Source organism: Hoplias malabaricus, chromosome 11, assembly GCF_029633855.1.
Source record: "Hoplias malabaricus isolate fHopMal1 chromosome 11, fHopMal1.hap1, whole genome shotgun sequence".
Lineage (NCBI taxonomy): Eukaryota > Metazoa > Chordata > Actinopteri > Characiformes > Erythrinidae > Hoplias > Hoplias malabaricus.
In genome coordinates this window covers 24,956,853-24,978,135 of record NC_089810.1, presented here as the reverse complement: position 1 = coordinate 24,978,135, position 21,283 = coordinate 24,956,853, and the positions used below count along the sequence as shown (strand labels likewise).

General features: G+C 36.8%; 2 protein-coding genes across 3 annotated transcripts; both read left to right on the top strand.

Annotated features, from left to right (window-relative positions):
- The first annotated feature begins 4,876 nt into the window (after positions 1–4,876).
- pygo1 (pygopus family PHD finger 1) lies at positions 4,877–13,907 on the top strand. Of its 2 annotated transcripts, none has more exons than XM_066685633.1 (3): positions 4,877–5,359; positions 6,149–6,234; positions 6,558–13,907. In XM_066685633.1, exons 1-3 carry the CDS (start codon positions 5,311–5,313, stop codon positions 7,752–7,754), a joined length of 1,332 nt encoding a protein of 443 aa, XP_066541730.1. In that variant the 5' UTR covers positions 4,877–5,310; the 3' UTR covers positions 7,755–13,907. The 2 variants fall into 2 exon arrangements, with proteins under 2 accessions (XP_066541730.1, XP_066541729.1); XM_066685632.1 differs by lacking the exon at positions 4,877–5,359 and adding an exon at positions 5,893–5,994.
- Positions 13,908–15,148: 1,241 nt separating this feature from the next.
- Positions 15,149–21,160, top strand: dnaaf4 (dynein axonemal assembly factor 4). The gene is made up of 9 exons (XM_066685043.1): positions 15,149–15,356; positions 16,376–16,523; positions 17,181–17,311; positions 17,763–17,994; positions 18,132–18,265; positions 19,085–19,194; positions 19,558–19,711; positions 20,209–20,314; positions 20,540–21,160. The coding sequence occupies exons 1-9, from the start codon at positions 15,234–15,236 to the stop codon at positions 20,647–20,649; spliced, it is 1,248 nt and encodes a 415-aa protein (XP_066541140.1). The 5' UTR covers positions 15,149–15,233; the 3' UTR covers positions 20,650–21,160.
- The last annotated feature ends 123 nt before the right edge of the window (positions 21,161–21,283 follow it).

The following is a 21,283-nucleotide window of genomic DNA, read 5'->3' as shown; positions in this document are numbered from 1 at the left end:
ATTCTCACCCTGGACCATACTCTCATCTTCCCTCTACTCATCTCTGCTTAAGTGGACTAGTAAAGCAGAAGTTCCCAAACTTCGAGGCTGCTTTGAATCACAAATTTGCTTATTTTTCAAAGCCCCCTATTTCACTGAATGTGTTCTTTTCTTTTCACTTTTATTTAAAAAAACAAACATTTTATTTGAAAGAAGAAAAAAACCCTCACCCACCATGAATGTTTCTAAAAAGATTATCCAAACAATGTGAAGTGTGCAAGGTTGCATTCTCAGACATTATTTAAGAGAGTTTATCACTGGAGGAAGAGAGGTGAGAACCTTTCTTTACATTATTAAGTTCATAGTTTCAGCCAAAGAATGACAATGTGGTTAACAATGAACGGAGGCTTGTGTAGTGCTCATTGCTTTAGTTTATTCTTAGCCTTGCCAACATTTGTGGCTGTTGAATTGTTGTAGCCTGCCACAGTACTGTGCAAATGTTAGAGACAATGGTTTTCTTTATTTACCTTCCAGTTATAACAGGCGTAATCTGGCTTTTCAGAATCAAGTGAAAAAAAAAATAAAAAAGAAAGAAAGATGAAGATCACACAAACCTTAACAGATAAATATAGTGTTTTTCAACGTTTTGGGTTACAGTTCTTTTGGTTATTAAAATAAATCCACAGGGATTATATTACAACAACCAGTTTCCTTTACATCATTTAATAATATTTTCTAAGAAATTAACAAATGAATGTCAGTTTTGTCTGGAAATTATAAATTATGATCTCTGAATTGTGCACAGTACTGTGTTTACATATTTAATATCTAAACAAGAGTGAGTTATGTAATGGGCCTCCCCATCAACATGACAGATGATACTTCCTGACAGCAATAATGTTGCTCCCACTAGCTTAGAATTTGTCTGTCGGTCTGTTGTTGTTTGTTTGTTTGTTTGTTTTTCAGTCCTGAAGTGGGATTGTAAGAGCCTTTTTTGTTAGTTCTACCTCAACTGCTCATGAAAATGTTTTACTTCACCATGATCAGGTAATTAGTGATGTACTTGAATTCATTTTTCTATTATCTTTTAGTTTTCCAGTCCATATATTTTGTCTGTGTCTCAGGTTCAAATGAATGTGTGTATGTTCCCTAACATGTCAGTGCTCTTACAGTCCCTGTCTTAAACTACCTCGTTTTAAATGTTCTTGTATTATTAATTAGTGTTATAGTTTTACTCGACTCAGGGACTCAAGGTTTAGTAAATTTTAAAAGCCATGTGGATTTTTGAAGGGACATGGTTTGTTTTGACAGGGTATACTTGTAGAGCTGGGCTACTTTTTGCTTGGTTTATAACCACTGACCTCTGTTGAATGTCTGTATAGTATTTCATGCTTGTTTTTAATTCAGAGGACTTTGATGCCCTCTTACATGCAAAGTTCTTTCAGGAGAAATTACATGTTGGTGGTAGACCAGATTATTTTCAACATTTCTGTTAAGATTTTCTTGCTTTTATATTTTGTTTAAATACTTATACTGGCTTCATTTATTGCAGCAAACCTTAAAGGAAAGCCTAATGCCCAAAATTGCTAATAATGAATGTAAACCAGGCATACCCTGGTAATCCTTGCAGCAATTGTATCATTTGAGTTCAGTGTTAATACATTTTGGCTAGTTTTACCATTAGAGGCTTTTTGAAAAGCAATGGCCTTATAGTGGTGTTAGTAAAGAGAAAAGAGATTACTTTGTGTGTTTGTGAAAGGATCCTACACCAGCCAGTTCTTAGCCTCATTTCCTACAGAGTGGACACTTTTTGGATTGATCTTAACTTTACACCTTATTTAGCTACTCAGGGGATTTTCCTACCCTTCAGAAGATCAATCAGGAAAGTCCAGGGGTACTGAGAAATGAGTGATGAGAGATGTTTGAAGAATGAATGTTCAAATTAAAAAATATATATATATATAATCAGATGAAAGTGAATTGAAGTGAAAGGAGTGAACACCAAAAAAGACAACTTTTTACCTCCAAATATATATTTTGTTTCTTATCATATATGTACTACTGAGTACACCTTCTAGTTTTTTTTGTTTTTTTTTTGTCTTTTAATATAGTTTACTATTGTAGAAATGTGAGTTTAGCACTTGTCTTTCTGAATTTGTTTTAGATGTTTTTGTAGATCACTTGACTAAAAAATAATGCAACAGTGACAGACGGCATCATCCTAAGAATTGTTTGCTTCATCTGTTTTTTTTTTTTCACTTGTTGTTGGGACGTTATGATGACAATGAGATTTTTTTATTCAAACCAAACCAAAGATAAAGTCCCAGCGATGAGTGAGAGACACTGCTTTACTTTTGGACTGAATTAATGGCTCCATTTTGTCTTAAGTCCTGGTGTAGGCAATCATGAAAGACGTTAGTTTAGCACTGGAGCTACAAAACTAATATTATAGAAATCTATGTTACAATTTAAAGGCTTGTAGCTCCAGTGCAAAACTAAAGAAGCAAACTTAAGATGCCAAACATGACTCAGCTCATTTTGGAGAAAATTAGATACCACTCTAAAATGGGTTGCTCTGTTCAGCTGTAAAGCAGAGGCCTCAGCTGCTGCTTTTTCCCCCCACTTTGCGGTGTGTTTTTATGACCAAAAGGGTTGAGGTGAGGAAATCTCAATGAAACAAATCAAGAAAACCTCTGGAATTCATGCTCAAATTAACAGTCCAATTATTGATCTCCCTCAAAAGATTTTAAGTGATATGTGGATGTGTGTGTATTGTAGGTGAAATTATATAAAAAGATATATATGTATATTATGTAAATCATCGTCCAAGTGAGCTAAAAATCTTTTCAATCAGAGGAAGCTAATTGGTCTTAATTGACCTGTTTTTTTGCATGTACCAGAGAAACACAATCAGATTTTTTTATCTCTTTTTTTTAAGCAAACAACCTTCAAACCAAAGAATGTAGTCACTGTTGCATAGATTATTTTATTATACTCCTCTACTTTTTTGCATGACATTTTTAAAAAATATATTCAGAAATGCGATTTTTGTTGAAGAATCCCAATGTAGGTCTTGACTGCTTATTAATGAATCATACGGAGTGTTAACACAGTTGAGCTTACATCAGACTGTTCATATGCTTTTCTCATTGGAGGAGAAAACCACGTTGTTGATCATGTTTCGATTTTTTTTTTACTTTTTTCCCCTAAACTGTATGAACTGTAGAGTATGAGTGAAGCTTTGTTGTTTCTTTTTACCTTGATGCCTGAACTGTTGTTTAAATTGTTTGAATACACTGTGAATCCACCCCAGAAAACATTTAAACTCTTCAGTACATGTTGTGTATTATATATAATTTGTATTTCTGTTTTATTTCATTTCTTTATTTTTAATTGGTTTTTGTGTGCAATCCTTTTGTATCACAGCTGAGCTCTATCACCCCCACACCTACCCCTCCATAAAAAAATGGTACATTACAAAAAAATGTACATTTCAAAAGTGCAAGATAGAGACATGTTAAGTATCTGTAAAGTATCACACATATAAATTACATTTTAGCTTGTTCTAGATAATACTATGTTTGTGGCTGACCTGAAAATATGAAGAAAGCAACTGTAGTAATAATCATAAGAATGATTATGTACTTTATTTTTAATGTGCTTTTCATCTACAAACAGCAGGAATAATAATAAACCAAATAAGGAGAATTCAATAATGCAAAGTAAACACCTGATAAATGTGGGCTGTAGTGGGGCTGTAGTGGATTTTGCAAACTCTGCATTTCACTGATGTATGATTGTTTTTCTTTTCTTAACTTTAAACTGTTTAAACCAAAGGGATGATTTCTGTCCTGTAGGGGCTGTAGGGAGTTTACTACACTGAAAGGAAATATGATATTTGAAGTTAAATTTAATTATATTTGCCTTAATGTTTTGAGATGACAGAACAAGAATCTGTGTTTTGTTCTGTTATTTCAAATCTTTAAGGCAGCTTGGCAACTAACATTTTAAAATGAAAACATCAGTTTTTTACAGTGTGGAGGAGCTGTAGATGAGGGACTTTGAGCCATATAAAGCTTTTACTCAGGGGGGCTCACTCTCATCCCAAAATTGTGGCTCCATCAAACAGCCTTGACTGTTGAATGTACCTCTCTGAGATTATTTTTATGTCTTTGTTTTGTAACCTGTTCTGTCTGTTATCTCTTTTTTCCCCTTTGTATACACATATAGCATCAGGTTTTTTTTGGAAGATGTTTTGGCCGGTGTATTATTTTCTTTATATATCTTTAATATTCATGCCAAAATACCTTATATAGGAAAGAACAGATGTAATGCCAGCTATTTTAAATCATGAATTAATTACTGATTGCCAGAATTAATAAAAACAGGTAAAAAAAAACATGTCTGTATTGATTTGTACGTGCGTGTGTGTGTGTGTGTGCTCATTTACTAAATGAACTTGGATGAAAACACATTTCTGCATATCCACACACACACACACATATATATTTTGGTTTCACCATGCTTGTTCGGACATGCCATAGACATAATGATAAATGTGGCCAATTAATATTACACCTAACCCAAACTTCAGTAAACAAACCTAAATATTTAGGTACTTTACTTTTTGGAATAAAAATATATTTGAAATATAAAATGTTTTCTGGAATTTTCACCTAAGCTAAAACACACACATACAAATACGTATCTAATTTCAATGTAAAGAATATGTATAATGTAAGAATTTAATCACCAGTCCCCAGATGCGCGATAATTGGCTGGTTGTGTCCCGCCTGGCGTATTGTGACTGGTTAGAAAATTTTGATAACACCCACCAATCAGCGCGATAGTAAGGCGGGACCTGTCTGAATACAAGTTGGCTTACTGTACCCGAATGCGGGTGTGTGTGAGAAACAGCGCCTGAAACTAGCGCACATCATCAAACGCAGCAGTTCACAGACACGCGCATGTGAAAAGACGGAGGGGTTTCTGTGCGGCTCGACGCGCGCTCTCTCGCATGAAAACTTCCTAGCGGAAGCGCGCGCAATCCGGCACGGTGTTCACGAGCCGCGGGGAATGCACACGTAGCCGCCGCGTGAGGGCTTCTGGCGGCACGAGCGCGGAAAGAGAAGTTTAATCCGCGCGCTCCTCCCAAAGTTTCTGAGAGATTGTAGTTTCCTTCTCTGTCTCTCTCTCTCTCTCACTTACTCACACACACACACACAAATAGACAGAGCAGATACTGCAGCTACAGCGAGTTTTAGGTCAGAAATCCTCCTGAATCAGGAGTTAAACCGACGTTCTCCGCCGGGAGTCATGTAATAGCCGGTAATGTCCTCGGAGCAGGAGAAAGACTCGTTTTCGCTCAAAAGAAACAGAGGTAACGTGTGTTTTCACCACCTCGAGCTGCTGGAGGCTTCGGCCGTGTATGTGTATGTATGTATGTGTGTGTGTACGTTTGCATAAATAAGAGTGTGTACGAATGGGGACATTTTAGAAAATGTATGTTGACATCAAGCTTATTCACAGGAAGAATGAGAGAGAGTGGGGTCTAACCGAAAATAAAAAATATCTGCTAGTTACTGAGATGAAAGTTAAGCTCAGGTTCAGTATGACTTGGCCAAAGTAAGTCTGTACAGAAGTCAGTGGAAGTCCTCACAAGTATAGCTAGACTAATGTGTGTGAGAGTGTGAGAAGTCGGAGGCGGCCTTCAAAGGCCTCGGAAGGATTGAATGAAATCCAGAAGCAGACACTTAGTTTTGGTTACTGATGACAGAATGGTTTAATACTATTATTATTATCATTATCATTAATAATAATACAATATAATCTATCCCAGTATTTTATGAGGCAGTAGGGAACTTTGTAATGGTTTCTGCAGCTGCTCAGAAAAACTGGCCATAAACATGTCTGACCAAATAAAAATGCTCTGCTTATTATGGATCTTCTTCTGGACACTGTTATGCACCACAGTCAGAGACTCTACCACAGGCCTAGTCTTCTGTACAACAGCAGGTCTGTCATAAGCTATTAGACACTAGAAGAAGATATATAGATCTATTCAGTAAAGTAAAATACATCAAAGAATACTTAAATAACTATGAATTAATATCATGAAATGCATGTAAAGCTGTTATTGATAAATGTAACTTGGTGCTGTGGTTTACAGGAGGAGACGGGGGTCTCGAAAGTTTAGGTGGTCCGGGCCTACTACTGGGAAGTACAGATAAGAAGAAACGCAAGAATAGTACACAGGTACTATAATCAAGGCATCACAATTTTATCAACAATTCAATTCATAAATGGATGCGTTCCAAATTACACATTGTTTTATTTTCCCTCAAAGAATTGGAAAAAAATTCTGTTAAACACTATCATACAAACATTAAAATAACATTTAATAAAATAATAAAGGACACAATTATGATTTGAAAAATTATGGGCATTTTACATTCTTACATTGCTTGCTTCTTTTAACTCAGGCCTTGTCCTGACTGTTTACATTAAATTGAAATTGACCATTTAATTCTGAACATGTTTACTACAATTCAGCAAAGAATTCTTCTGTGTCTCTGCAGACTCCCTCCTTGCCACCACTGTCTGAATATGCTCCTCCAGTGAATCCTAACTCTGATCACTTGGTGGCATCCAATCCGTTTGATGACAACTACAACTCTCCGCCTCCATCTTTAAAGCCTCTCAATGCCGCTAGTCCTTACTTCGGACCATCTACTTTCTCAGGACTTGGGGGCTATGGCCCAGCTCGGATGGTGCCCCATATCCAGAACAGAATGCCTTCGCCTTATGGGAGTCCTTTCCAGATACGAAACCAGGCTCCTCACTTATTCGGGCAGAACCCAGTTGGCCAGATAGGAATGGGATTTGTTCGGCCTCCTGGGTTTAATTATGGCCATCCTGATAATCCTGCCTTTTCTAATCAACTAGTGTTTAACAGCAGTGGTGGAGTTCAGGGTTTTAGGCCAGGCCCTGGAGAGAACTTGAGCCAGCTGGCTATTCGCAGTGTGAACCAGAACCAGAGTTGTCTGGGTGGTTTGGATGGTGTAGGTGTGTGTCGAGAGGGAACTGGGAATGTGCCACAACCTGTCAAACGCAGCCCAGAAATAAGCCCTGGCCTTTCACTGCCGTTGGGCAACTTTGGCCAGTCCAACACAGCCAAAAAGGACACGGTTGAAAGCGTAAACTACAAGAACCAGAGTGTGACGTCCCCACGGAAACAGAGCCAAACTTCAGAGGAGGCAGGTGGTCAGGATTCTCAGGTGGAACCCAAAGGGAAAACCAAGGGAAATGTCACAACCAATTTTGAAGGAGGTGTGGAGAAGATGAATGGAATTATCCATCCAGGCAGTGACCCTTTAAAGAAGTCCCCTCAGCCTGGAGGTCTTACGGAGACACCCTCTGAAAGAAAACGAAAGGCATGCAGAAGTGGAGCCCCTTTGGCAAGTAACAAAGCTTCCAGAAGATCCAATAACCCCTCCTCTACCTCCTCAGAGCCAGTTTACCCATGTGGGATCTGCCTGAGCGAGGTGAAGGATGACCAGGAAGCTATTCTATGTGAGGCGTCCTGTCAGAAATGGTTCCACCGGCTTTGTACAGGGATGACGGAGATGGCCTACAACTTGCTGACAGCGGAGATAGATGCAGTGTGGGGCTGTGACAGCTGTATGGAGAAGAATGGAGTTCAGCTTCTCAAAACACGAGAGACACCACGAGAGCTACAGCAAACAGTGAGGGACAGTCCTCAGTGTCCTGAATAATTTAAATATATATATATATATTTTTTTACTTTTGAATAGGATACAAAGAGAATCTGGCTGCAGTCCTGACTAAATATGTAAATAAGTCCCAGCTGGGCTGTTCATAAAAGGAGTACAAATAAGTTTTAAAGTTGAACTATTATTGTAATTGAGAATTCAAACATTCTCCAGCTCTTTTGTCATTTTATTGTAACAGTTGAAAAGAATTAAAAGTGAGTAATAATTGTCATTTTATTTAAATAAATAAATAAAGAAATAACGTGCTAACATGCTACGTTCAAGATTGCTAACATTGAAATCACCATATTATATTTGTCTAAATCAAAACATTATACTATACAGTATTATCCCAAGAACAAAGCAAATCAGTGCACATGGTTTTGTAGCACTTTTTCCTTGATGGAACCTATAACAAATTTAGTGAGGAATACAATTTCCTCGCTTGCTTTTTTCAGACTTCTTGATATTTAGGTAATATTTTATTAAATAAAATAACAGTTGTCGGTTCTTTTTTTTACTATAACAGTTAGGATAAAATGACAGAAGAGCTGTAGAATGTTTTAATTTAGAATTTCACTTATACCTTACACAAAAATAGCTTTAAAACCTGTTTGTACACCTAATATTTCTCTTCTAAAATAAAAAAAGGTTAAGATGCAGGATAGTGCATTAATACCCAGTAGTAGTAAGCTAACTTAAGAAAATGGTTAAAGTTAGATGAAGAAGAGATTGTCAGTCAGGTAACACCCACCAGAAGAGTAATTTTTCAGTCCTTCTGTCCAAAGTAAGTTTCTAGCTAGCTAAACTAGACTAAAATAAACTAGCAAAAAAAATGTGCACACACAGATTTGTGCTGTCATGCTTTAATTTTCCCATGTGTTGGCGAGCCATTCTGTGCTTGCGATTGGATTTTCAGTGTAATGTCATTTTGAAAAGTCCTCAGCCAATTGAAAGTCATTAAGGATTATGACCAATGGAAATATTACCACAGTTTTCATTTTTATTGGTTAGGAGAAGCATAGTGAACATACTCACATCTCCAGCCTGATTTAGCTTTGACCTTTAGATTTGTCTCGGTTCTGCGACAAATATTTTGGTGTACAAATATGTTTTTGTGTAACTGATTTTCTGTCATTTTGTAGTAACTTTTGGGTAGTATTAAAAATAACAATTGTCATTTTATTAAAATATTAAATCAGCAAAGGATTATGAATGAATAAAGAAGTATAAATGAATATGCTACATAAAAAAAAGCCCAGGAAATGGATATCTCTTTAAGGAAACTGGACCTAAGCAAAGACTAGAGACAGACTTGAGCAATTTGAACTTTATTACAAAAAGGGCAAAGCATAAATGAGAAAAAAGTAATACTAAATTCAGAGGCAGACATACACAGAAACTAAGCGAGAATTCTGAAGACGTGAAAAAAAACCACTGTGCCCCATCTTTGCATTATTATAGTCCTAAAAGCGCTGAGCCTCCTTGACCTACTTATACCAGCGGAGAAGCGCTGCAGTGTTTTCACCTATGGCATATTAAAGCACATAACTGATAATACATTTACCTCTCTTGTATCTTTCAAAAGGCTTATTTGCCGTAATTTCTCATAAATGTATAATTGCAATTAAAACATTCAGTTTAGGCCTAGTCATTTGTACACTGCTTGTAATTTTTTGTTGGAATTAGTTTGGGTAAATTTATGCATATTTCAAGTAAAAAAGGCAACAAAAATATACAAAAATTCAAGCAAGATTTGCCTTATGACCCCACCTGCCCCTGGAACCGCGGAAGAACCAGGGGTGCACATGTTTCTGTGATAAGACTCATAGGTGTTACATGGCGATTTTGGTTTAATAATTGTTGGTACTTGGTCTATAACATTTGAGAACCACTGATCTAAACCAAAACCTACACATATTTTTGGATACAATATTATCCCCAAGAATTCTTCTTGTTTGCCATTTCAAGCTACTTAATTTTTAGATTTTGTCCTATAAAATGACTTGTCATTTTTAATTCTATTTGACAGTGACCAAAATGACAAAAGGGCAAGTTATATTTTACACAAAAAAATGCTTTCAAAATTATGTGTACGCCTAAGTTAACTGCACTGCAAATACTAGAGTGAGAACAAAAATGTGAGCATACAGGCTAAACTTAAATTTAAGTAGTAAAAACATGAGCATAAACAGCACAAATAATACACACAGTCCATAGCTTGGTGGTTGGGAATCTCTGATCAAATACGGTTGAGTGATTTGAAGGGGTCTATCTTGTGTATTTTAAGCACAAATACTTAATTATAGCCAAAGATCTGAGATTTGCTTACAAATATTCACCCTAACGTAATATTACATGATTCTCCAACAGTTTAGTTCACTGACTTCAGTCAGTTTGCTATCTCATTTTAACCCAAGCTGAGGCTTTTTTTAGCCAATTCAAGTTTATCTGCAGGATGTAGCTAGACATCTCTGTGCCAATGTGAAAGTCAAAGTTATTTAATTATCTCCCAGGCTCAATTTCAGTGCTCTGTGGGGAGAGCTCATTTTCTCTTTTCTCTTTTTGTCCTGTATCCACACTCTTCTGTTCTTCTCATTTCCTTTTGCTGTAGTTGAGCTGTAGAAATGTTGCTATTTGCATAACAAAGATATGAGCCTTTTAAATTTCTTCTGACTGCCGTTCAAACAAGATCAGTCTGCCAATACGGACACTGGGTTTACATTAGCTGTGGATTGTCAGAAGCTGAATGTTATCCTTGAACTTAAACCCAAATTTTGGTCAAGAACTTTTGGTTTCATCTTCATCATCAACATGAATAGTTTATCTATTTGTTTTTGCTAGGTCTATTCAAATATTGTGAATTTTTGGGTTTAGAAGTTGATTCCTGACAGTATAGAGCAATGGTGTGTTTAGATACATGTTTGGCTGAATGGATTATAATATATGGTGGCCCAGAGAGTCAAAACACAACTGCCTTTTAGGGAGTGAACAAAATACAAGGACATGTTTAGGGTAGCCCAAAACAATGGTACAAATATTCATGAATGAATTTGCATTATGTTTTATATATATATATATATATATATATATATATATATATATATTGCTTGTTTATAGCTACTTAATGCGGTTGTGTTTCTCTTTTAGTATAATTTTGCCTAAAGGGAACATATTTTTAAAAATATCTTTTGAGTGAAATAGTGCAGTTGGGGATTTTGGAGTATAATATGTCTCTGATAAACTGGAAAAATCTACCCAAAAGAAGTACAAAATTACTTTCTAATGTAAAGTTGACAGAGGGAATGTCAATGTGAAAACATGAATAGCTTTACAGTGAGTTGTTGTATTTGTATTAATGTTGTTGTGTCCTCTTGTTTCCTGAATGTGTTTTCACTATCTGGGCCACCATATGTTTATTATGGTACAGTATGTATTTTGGATGTATTCTGTGGGTTGAACCTGAATGCCCCGCAGGTGTGAGTGTTTGGTGTTTTCTTTCCAGTCCGTAGAACTGTGTACCAAAGGAAGCTGCATTTGTTTTAGTCAGATACTCAAGGCAAAACTTTAAAGCACATGAAGAAGGCTAGATTGTAAAAAGCACTTTATTTTCTGCTTTTTAACATCAGATTGTTTTTTTCCAAAGCCTTATATCATTGCGGCAAAGCAGCAAATGTTGGAAAAAGCTCTTGGCTCTGAATGTAGCAATAACCATTTTTGTTTTGTAGCATATTTTCCAAATAGCGACCAGACAAGCAATACTTATGAATGTTCCCAAAGGAGAATTTTGATTTTATAATCATATTTCAGTGTATTGAGATATAAAAAGTGATGCATAGTTTTTGGTATGAGGTGGTTGATTGTAGAGAAGCTTGTGGACCCTGATTTATGTGAAATTCCATGAATCTGGAATAGATTCAGAATATTTGCCACATAATATTTATCACACCAAAAGAATGCTTAATTACTCATGTATTTCATTATGCAGAAATTCTGAAATGTAGATGGAATTCACCTTTAACGCAGAGTATTAATGAACAGCTGTATGTATTTAAATCTTGGTGTACACTGTAATTTCTACATAGATTTGCTGCTTTCCTTCCATGTGTTTCATTTTACACGCCACTTATTCTTCCTAAATGTATTTACTTTGGCCCACCAGTGTCCACAGAGTGCCCTAGAGAATCATATGTAATAATTTACCAGTAATAATATGAATAATAATAGCCATAATCACAATAAAACCTTGTAATGTTATGAATGATTTGTCCAGAAATGGTACTAAACCCAGGGCGGCACGGTGGTGCAGCAGGTAGTGTCGCAGTCACACAGCTCCAGGGACCTAGAGGTTGTGAGTTCCCGCTCCGGGTGACTGTGAGGAGTTTGGTGTGTTCTCCCAGTGTCTGCGTGAATGTGTGAGTGTGTGTGTCGCCCTGTGGGGGACTGGCACGACCTCTGGGGTGTGTTCCTGCCTTGCGCCAAGTGGTTCATGTAATTGATTAATATTTCATGTAATTTGGTGTCATTTAAGTAATTGTATTTTTTTTACTGTTAAAACAATGCTATATTACAGATTATAATACTTTTTAATACTTATTTCTGACCAAGTACATTTTTGGTGTAATTTTGTTATTGGAAAGTTATTACAAATATAAGATATCTAATAATAATAATAATAAAATGTCATTGTGTACACTAAAATGCCCATGGATATATCAGTCATCTTTAATATTTGTGTAGTCTTTAATATCAGTTTACTCTGCTTTTGGAGAGTTTTGTTACTTGAAGACAGTTTAAGATCCTCTTTTTGACATAATTGCACAGAATATCATGTGAAAAGTGTGATCAGAAGTGTTTTGATTGATAATTTTATGGCAGTATTGCCTGAGTTATGTAATATAAGATAATAAATGTAGTAACCAATCCTGTGTCCATCTACAAAAAAATGTCTTCGTCTCAGAAGAATATGAATGTGTTTTCCCACACCCAGATATTAATGTTGGGTACTGCTTATGTTTAATATTCATCTTTGAATTTGATCTTGTTCTGATATTGGTTTGCTGTGGCATTTTGAATGTAAAGCTGTAAAAACAGCTTTTCCGTCATTTCTTTAACGTTTTCCCTGTAGCTTGACAGTGAGGTAGTGTGGGAATTTTTTATTTAATTTTTTTTTTAATGCACAGAGGAATTGCTTGTGCCCAGTCTCAGATTTTATTTTTTATTTAATATGCCCTGTTTATTGCACCTATTATAGTGTCCAAAATCTATTGCTATTTTGGTTAAATAAAGGGTTATATAAAGTTATTAAAAAAAAAAAACAGAAAAAAAACACACTGATAAAAACATGCTGACTATTTGAGAGCATCGATCCATAAATCTGCTTTCTTGGCAAAACCTTTAATAAATTTATATCAGATAAGAACAAAAAACAGCATTTTTTTTCCAAGAGAAAAGTATTTGTCAGATATTTAACAGAGCCCTGAACAACCGTGAATATTATTTGATGGACTGTATTATAAACATGTTATAATTTGCTTAAAAACTTGTGTTTCATGAGAAGTGACACAAACCTACCCTAATATCAATAAAGCATTATTTCAACAAGCTGCTTTCTTATCTCTTTAGGGGTAAACCTGCTTAAAGTGGCTTTTATGACAACTGAGGCTTGTTGGAAGTCTTTATAAACCTTAGACTAGGTTTATGTCAGCTGTCCTAAAAGGCTTATGGGGGTGTGATGTGGCCTTTTGAATGAGGACCCACAGTAAAGTGACAGATTTTCTTGTATTATAAATATCCAATGGGTGGTTTTTGAAGTACAGTAAGTCCTCTATATATGAACCTTCATCATGCAAATTTTTAAAAACGTGAAGGCCCATGTCAATTATTTTGAATAAGAGTTTGAAGAAATACATTATTAACCATCTCCCACTACCTCCACCTCTTCTTCCAGTCAGTAAAACGTTCCACCTTGCCACTCAAAGCCAGTCCAGAGTTTATTTCAGTTCAGTGATATGTTCCTTAGGCAAACTACAGTGCTGGATATCTAGACTAATTATGTTGGACCAGAACTTGTTCATATATAGAGGACTAAGTCTAGCCTGCTGCATGAAGAATGTTAAACCCTGGTGCCTTAGCCATGTAGTGCTGGTTTAAATTTGCTGCGTGTAAGATTTAGGGGGATCTACAATCCAAGGTGGAATATAGTATACAAAACTATGCTTGCCACCTGTAAAAGTGAATGTTTTACTGTCATGTTTCTACAGTAGCAAAAAAAAAAAAAAAAAAAAAGACACATTAGACACTGGTTGTGAAAAGTGCTTTGCACACGTTTACTTTAAAGTTGAAACTTGGAAAGGGAGGGGTGAGGGAGGGGCACTCATTTGGTTGAAACCAGCAACTTCACCACTAGATACCACTAAATCTTACACTGAATTTTTTAACTATGACAGATCAGGAATTAAAGGCACTGTATGTGATCTCATGATCCTCAGAACCACATACAACACCTGGTGGAAACATGTGGATTGTGGGACGCTAAATGTACAGCTGCAAATAAACCCAAAATGAATGACTGATTCAGACTTGTGATGTTGTTAATCTGCCGTGCTTTAAGGATGCCTCTTGATTAAACTATGGGTTAGTGAGATAGTAAGATATTTTTAATGACTTAGCATGGAATACATGTTTATTGTGAATTAATCAACTGGACTGTACTTGGTAAAATTTAAATCCCTTATATTTGTCTGTGGGCTGTAAAATGAACATTTTAATTCTCTCCTATGACCTCTAATGCAGTCTGATAGCAGAGAGGTTGTTTATGCTCTTTCAGAAAGGCGAAGGCGCTCTAACACACTGCTACAATAACAAACCTGATACTGGACTGCACTATTTAGTGTTTATCTCTTTACTTTTAACCCCATGAAAGGTGTGGGAATTGAGTCAGATGTGTTAGAGTAGAAAAACACTTTGCCTTGCTTAATAATTAAAATAAAGACAGATTTGGTTTGATCTGTTTTGTAAGCTGTAAAGCTACCACCCACATCATTTAATCCTCTTTTCATACAGACAAAATATATTCATATACACACAACAGCCATAACATCAAAGCCACCTCCTTGTTTCTACATTTATTGTCCATTTTTTCACCTCAACTGACCCTTTAAAGTACACTTTCTAGTTCTACCGTTACAGACTGCATTGACATATATTGCTCTTAAAAGCACAATAGCATAAGCAGCCAGTTTAATACGGAGGGATAGAAAGGCTCAAAAGGGCCATATCTTTATGAACAGGCACCTGGTACAGCAACTCCGAAGGAACCAATGCAATCCAAGAAAAGTGTAGGTATGGGGCCTTTAATCCTCAGGGGAGTTCAAACCTAGCAACTAGAGCAGCTTCATAGCAACCGCGCTCTGCCCGCAAACAAGCGGCTAAACTCCGAACTAAAGTCTAGCTCTACACCTGTTTATTTATCAGTTTAATATGCCGCTCTTGGTGAAGGATTACACCTGGACTCAGACGGAGACTACAGTGTATATCAGTGTACCGCTAAAGGGGGTGAAATCGGGGAGAGTGGACGTCCTCTACACAGACGAGTTCCTGAAGGTAAGCGCTGGCTAAAAGTGCGGACCAAAAGTTTGTGGACACTTCTTCAGAAATGAAGAGAAGTAATCAGGCCTGTGTCCCTATTTTTCCTGCAGTATCAGCCCCTTCTCCTCGGGGAAAGCTGTAGATTAAATGTTGAACCATTGCTGTTAGGATCTGATGGCAGGTGTAGGTAGGGAAAAAAAGCAGTTAGCTATCACCACAGCATCCGTTTTTCTGTTAAGGGGTTCTGTCAGGTTTCCCCTAGTTTTTTTCTTTGGTTAACCAAAAATACATAATTAAAATTGTTGGCATATTTTACATGAAATATATGTTAAGATTTAATAACAAAATTTTGTACGCTTAACTGCATTGATGGTGTTAAAAATAGCAATACACTTAAAGAGCTGAAAGCTTGAATTTTTATTCTTAGCTCAAACTGAAAGATCAAATGTGTAACAACAGTATTTTACTGACAGCTGTAGCTAAATCATTCTAAGTTCAGCCTATATTTTATATTCACAGGCACTATAATCATAAATGCTTTGATTTGAAAGACCAATAATTCACTTGTTCACATCTGTTTCCTTATACTTCTCTGGAGAGACAGCTTCCCACAAAATATTACTACAGTTTAGCTAAAGATCTGAACCTCAACCTGTGCTCTAATGGGGATCTAGCCCATTTCCCTCTTTAGACAATTTAGGTCACTTAAAGGATGATAATGGTGATTTCATTTTTCATTGGACATGCAGATGATTCCGCTGGGTGGGCAGTGCACACCCCAGCCCACCTGTATAAACAAACCTGATTCTATCCTCTATTTATTCTGTTGGCTCAATGCTGTTCTACTGAGATCATACAAACAGCATGTAATCAACGGAACATCTATGGGCATACCTCAAAGTAGCTGATTTCACTCATTGTAAGAGGTGCCTAAAACTCTTGGACATATAGTGTAACTAAATGAAGAGCTATTTGAAGTGGCACATTAGGAGATAGTTATTATTAAGAACTTACAGTGTGCTTTATTTCCACAGGTGAGTTTTCCTCCATTTCTGTTTGAAGCCTTTCTCCCTGAGCCTGTAGATGATGAGAGGAGTGTGGCAAAGCTGGGAAATGGAGTTGCAGTTTTCACTCTTCTCAAAAAAAAGAAAGGACTGTGGAAACACCTCAGTAAAGATATAGGTACATGTTATAGTGGAGCCATTGAGATCTCTCTCTCTCTCTCTCTCTCTCTCACTCTCTCTCACACACACACACGCACACAAACACTAAAATTATTACACTTACGCATACAGTTTATAAAGTATTGCACTGTGGTATACTAGAGAGAACTAATGAAGTTCCATCCAGTGTCTTAGTATTTGTGACTGAGAACTAATCATATAATCGCTGTCCAAAGAAAAACATGTATCTCCAAAATAGTAACTTTACAGTAGAAGAAAAAAATCTTAAAACATAATTCAATGGTTATTAAATGTTAAAAGAATTTATTCCAAGCTATTTTTAAACATTTCTGTTGGTCCATTCATCATGAAATGTGAAGAACAGCTGCTGTGTTCAAATGATAAAATAATAATAAAAAAAAAATAGATATGATGTCTTTGTTGTTGATATGTTCTTTACTGAATTCCATCAGATCTTCACAGAAATATTCCAAAATCTATTCCAAAATTATCCTAGGTTATTAAATAAGCGGTGAAGACATGAATTGATATGAATTGAAACCTCAAAAATTCAGTGGATACATATGGATTATGTATTATTGACACAACACCAACATTGAGAGTGTGGTTAAATCTTTTAGTTTTCAGTGTCTAACTTAAAAGGGCTTTATTACAGACAAAAGCCAACAGAGACAGATTCGAGAAGAGGCTGTTCTCAAAACACAGCAAAGAGCTGTGGAAAACTCCAAGGTCAGAGCCATGAAGATTCAGCAGGACAAGAAGTACACCCTGGAGACTATGATGAAGGTCTGTTTTTTTTTCTCCTCTACCTGATGGGAATGGGCTTCCATAGTAAACAAAATATGTTTCTCTATCCTTACATTAGTTTAAAAATCTTAGCATGGGCTATTTTGAATCATATTTACTTATAATGATTTTAATTATCATTTTAATTTATATATTCAATATCTACAAAAAAATTATATATATATATATATATATATATAGTGATTATAAACAGAAGGTTCTCTGTAAATTTGTTTATATTGGAACTGTGTGGAATTTGGGAGCAGAGAAAAATGAAGCTTTTATCATTTTTTTCAGAATCTAAAGAGAAAATTGAGAAGGGCCAAATTTAGCATCTGGCAGATTACATTTATCATATGCCCTTTTTGGGAATTAAGACCATCTCTCTATGGACAGTGAGGATTTCAATTGTGTCCAACTACTTAATCTACTATTGTTACCTTGTTGGCAGTTTGAGGAAGAGGAGCGAGCCCGAGTTCAGAGGATGAAGGATGAAGAGTGTGCAAGAGCCTCTGCAGAGCTGGAGGCTTGGAAAGAGAAACAGAGAAAAGTGTCAGAGGAAGAGGAGGAACGACCAAGGCTACAGGAAACATGCGTGATGCACAATAAACAGATACATAAGCATAGACATACTGAGAAAACATGTGCAGTTAAACCAGCTCAAAACAACAGCACAATGGAAGGTGGGGAAGTTAAGTTTTTTTAAAGGATATTGTCAGCTTACTACTACAACAGTGTAGTTTCCATATTGATCTGAAATGTGAACTGATAAAAAACTACTTCTTTCTTGAGATGAAAACAAATGAACAATCTCTTTTAGGTCAGATCAGTGGAAGAAAGGACAAACTGAAGGATCCACCTCCACCCAGGTCAGCAGGCTGCATTAAGATCAGTTTCACCCCTCGAGTCTTCCCCACAGCTTTACGAGAATCTCGTGTACCTGAGGAGGAAGAGGTGCTGATGTTTTAAAAATACACTCTCACACACATATATACGCTGAACAATTACTGGATTAGGAACACTTGTTTCTACATTGACCATAAGGGAGCACTTTGTAGTTCTACAATTACAGAATGTAGTCCACCTGTTTCTCTGTTTACTTTATTATTCCATTTTAATCCTGCTCTTCAATGGCGAGGACCCTGACACATCAGTGCTGCTGGAGCTTTTAAACACTGTGTCCACTCTGTAAGACACACTGTGTGCACCTTGTAGATGTAAAGTCAGAGACAGTAGCTCATCTGTTGCTGTACAATTTGTGTTGGTTGTCCTCTACTCCTTCATCAGTGGACACAGGACGCCACTCACAGACTGGATATTTTTGGACTATTCTGATTACAGCAGTGACACTAAGGGCTTAAAAACTTGAATAGCACTGTTGTGTCTGATCCACTTGTAACAGCTCAACATGCGCTAAAACATTACCACCATGTCAGAGTAACTGCAGCTCTGATAATGATCCACCGTCCTAATCAGTGCTGCTCTGGGGTGGTTCTGACCATTGAAGAGCAGGGTGAAAGTAAGCAGGTAAGTAAGCAGAGAAACAGGTGGACTACTGTCTATAATTGTAGAACTACAAAGTGCTGCTGTATGGTCAATGGAGCTGATAAAATGGACAATGAGTCTAGGTGAGTCTAGTTCTTAATTCAGTGATAGTTCAAAGTATATAACACCTTCTATTACACACAATGTTATGGGTATAACAAAAATATTATTGCTAATATTGGATTGAACTTCTCTGTGTGTGGGTTTTGTGTGTAAATGTGAGAGCAGTGGTTGAGGAAGCAGGCAGAGATCAGACGCTTGGCGAACTCTGATCTCTCTGAGCTGAACGATTTAAAAGAGGAGGAGAAGAACCCAGACTGGCTGAAGGATAAAGGAGAGTATGTTACATTCATAATGACAAATTTCATGCTCAGAAATAACTTTTATCACTGTAAATATAAATTGGTTAACATCAAAGCATTTGATTTCTTAGCAAATCAACACAACTGCAGGTAAACTCTGTTATTGATGTCAAATTATCAGTTTAAGACCATTTTTGGCTTTAAAATTCTCTTTTACCCTAAGGTTCATGGATTTTTTAAATGTTTTTTTTTTGTGAAAAACAGACTCGCTATACAGGCTCTTTCTCTCTTTTAGGGGTCAATAATTACCCCAAGAGATACCTGAAACTTAATATAATGTAGCACTGTCACTCCAATATTATTATATGAATATTATTCTTTGGTGTTTCCTTCCAACAGTAAATTTTTCAGGGCAGGAAAATACCAGGCTGCAGTTAATGCCTATGACTTAGCCATTAAACTCAACAACCACATTCCAGCCCTTTTCTCCAACCGAGCAGCTTGTCATCTGAAGCTCAGAAATCTCCACAAAGCCATCGAGGACAGTTCTCAGGTCAGCAGTCTCTCTTGAGTGTTTTGAACTATACATTTTTGATGTTGTGAAGAAAGAATTTCGACTTGACATCATACATGACAAATGAAAAGAAATTACTAAATATGATTCTGTAAGGGAGATACGGTGTTGCAGCAGGTAGTGTCACTGTCATACAGCTCCAGGGTCCTGGGGTTGCAAGTTCGAGCCCTGCTCCGGGTGACTGCCTGTGAGGAGTTTGGTGTGTTCGGCCTGTGTCTGTGCGGGTTTCCTCTGGGTGCTCCGGTTTCCTCACATGGTCCAAAAACACACGTTGGTAGGTGGATTGGTGACTCAAAATTGTCCCTAGCTAGGTGTGAGTGAAAATGTGAGTGTGTGTTGCTCTGCGAAGGATTGGTGCCCCCTTTAGGTGATCCCACCTTGCGCCCAGTTATTCTGGGTGGGCTCTGGACCCACCGCGACCCTGAACTTGATAAGCGGTTACAGACAATAAATGAATGATTATGTGTCTGCTGTAGACTCTAGAGCTGTTGACCCCAGCAGTCAGTGAAAACGCAGCATCTCGACTCAAGGCTCACGTAAGGAGAGGAACTGCATTCTGTGAGCTGGAGCTATATGTAGAAGGTACAGTTTAGTACAAAGAATTTTAAAAAATCAATACCCCTTTAACAGATTGTTTAATACATCCTCACTTGTTGTGTACTATGCTTAAGAGCACAAAAGCAAAGTTTTTTGAATGCTGATAGTGACCCTTTGTGGAAAGTCTTCAGCCTGCTGAACATGTTATGTTTAAGTTACGAGCCAGTTGATTGCATAAACATTTTAAGTATGTTATTCTTTGACCCACAGGTCTTCAGGACTACCAAGCTGCGCTCAAAATTGAACCAAACAATGAGGCTCTGCAATTGGATGCCAAAAATATCAGAGAGATAATTCAAGGCACAATACACCAATCATAAGGAAAGATTGTTTCACTAATGTCACAAATAAATGAGGCATCTTTAAGACAACTTAGGATGTATAATGCTTTTAATTATCTCAGTCACGAACATAATTCAGTGACTTAACTCAGCAATTTCGCTTCTCTCTACAATACAATGTCTGTTATCTGTTAATTATTCAGCTCTTTGATTGAATGATTACTGGATTAGGAACACTGACCTTGTATCTACACTCACTGTCTATTTTATTAGCTTCTCTGACCACACGGGAGCACTTTGTACCTCCATAATTGCAGACTGTAGTCCATTAGTTTCTCTGCATACTTGATTCCCATTTGACCCTGCTTTTCAATGGTCAGGACACATACAGGGCATGTATAATTTTAGTGGTTGATCATTCTCAGTGCTGAAGTGTGTTGCACTGATACAAATGGATCAGACAGAGCAGGGCTGCTGGAGTTTTTAATGCCCTCAGTGTCACTGCTGGACTGAGAATAGACCACCAACCAAATATATCCAGTAAACAGCATCCTTTGTCCACTAATGAAGAACTAGAGGATGAGCTGTTTCTGATTTTGCAATGTACAATAGTATTTACGGACCATAGACGTGTGTCAGTTATTACGGTATTCAGAATAAATCCTAGTAAATA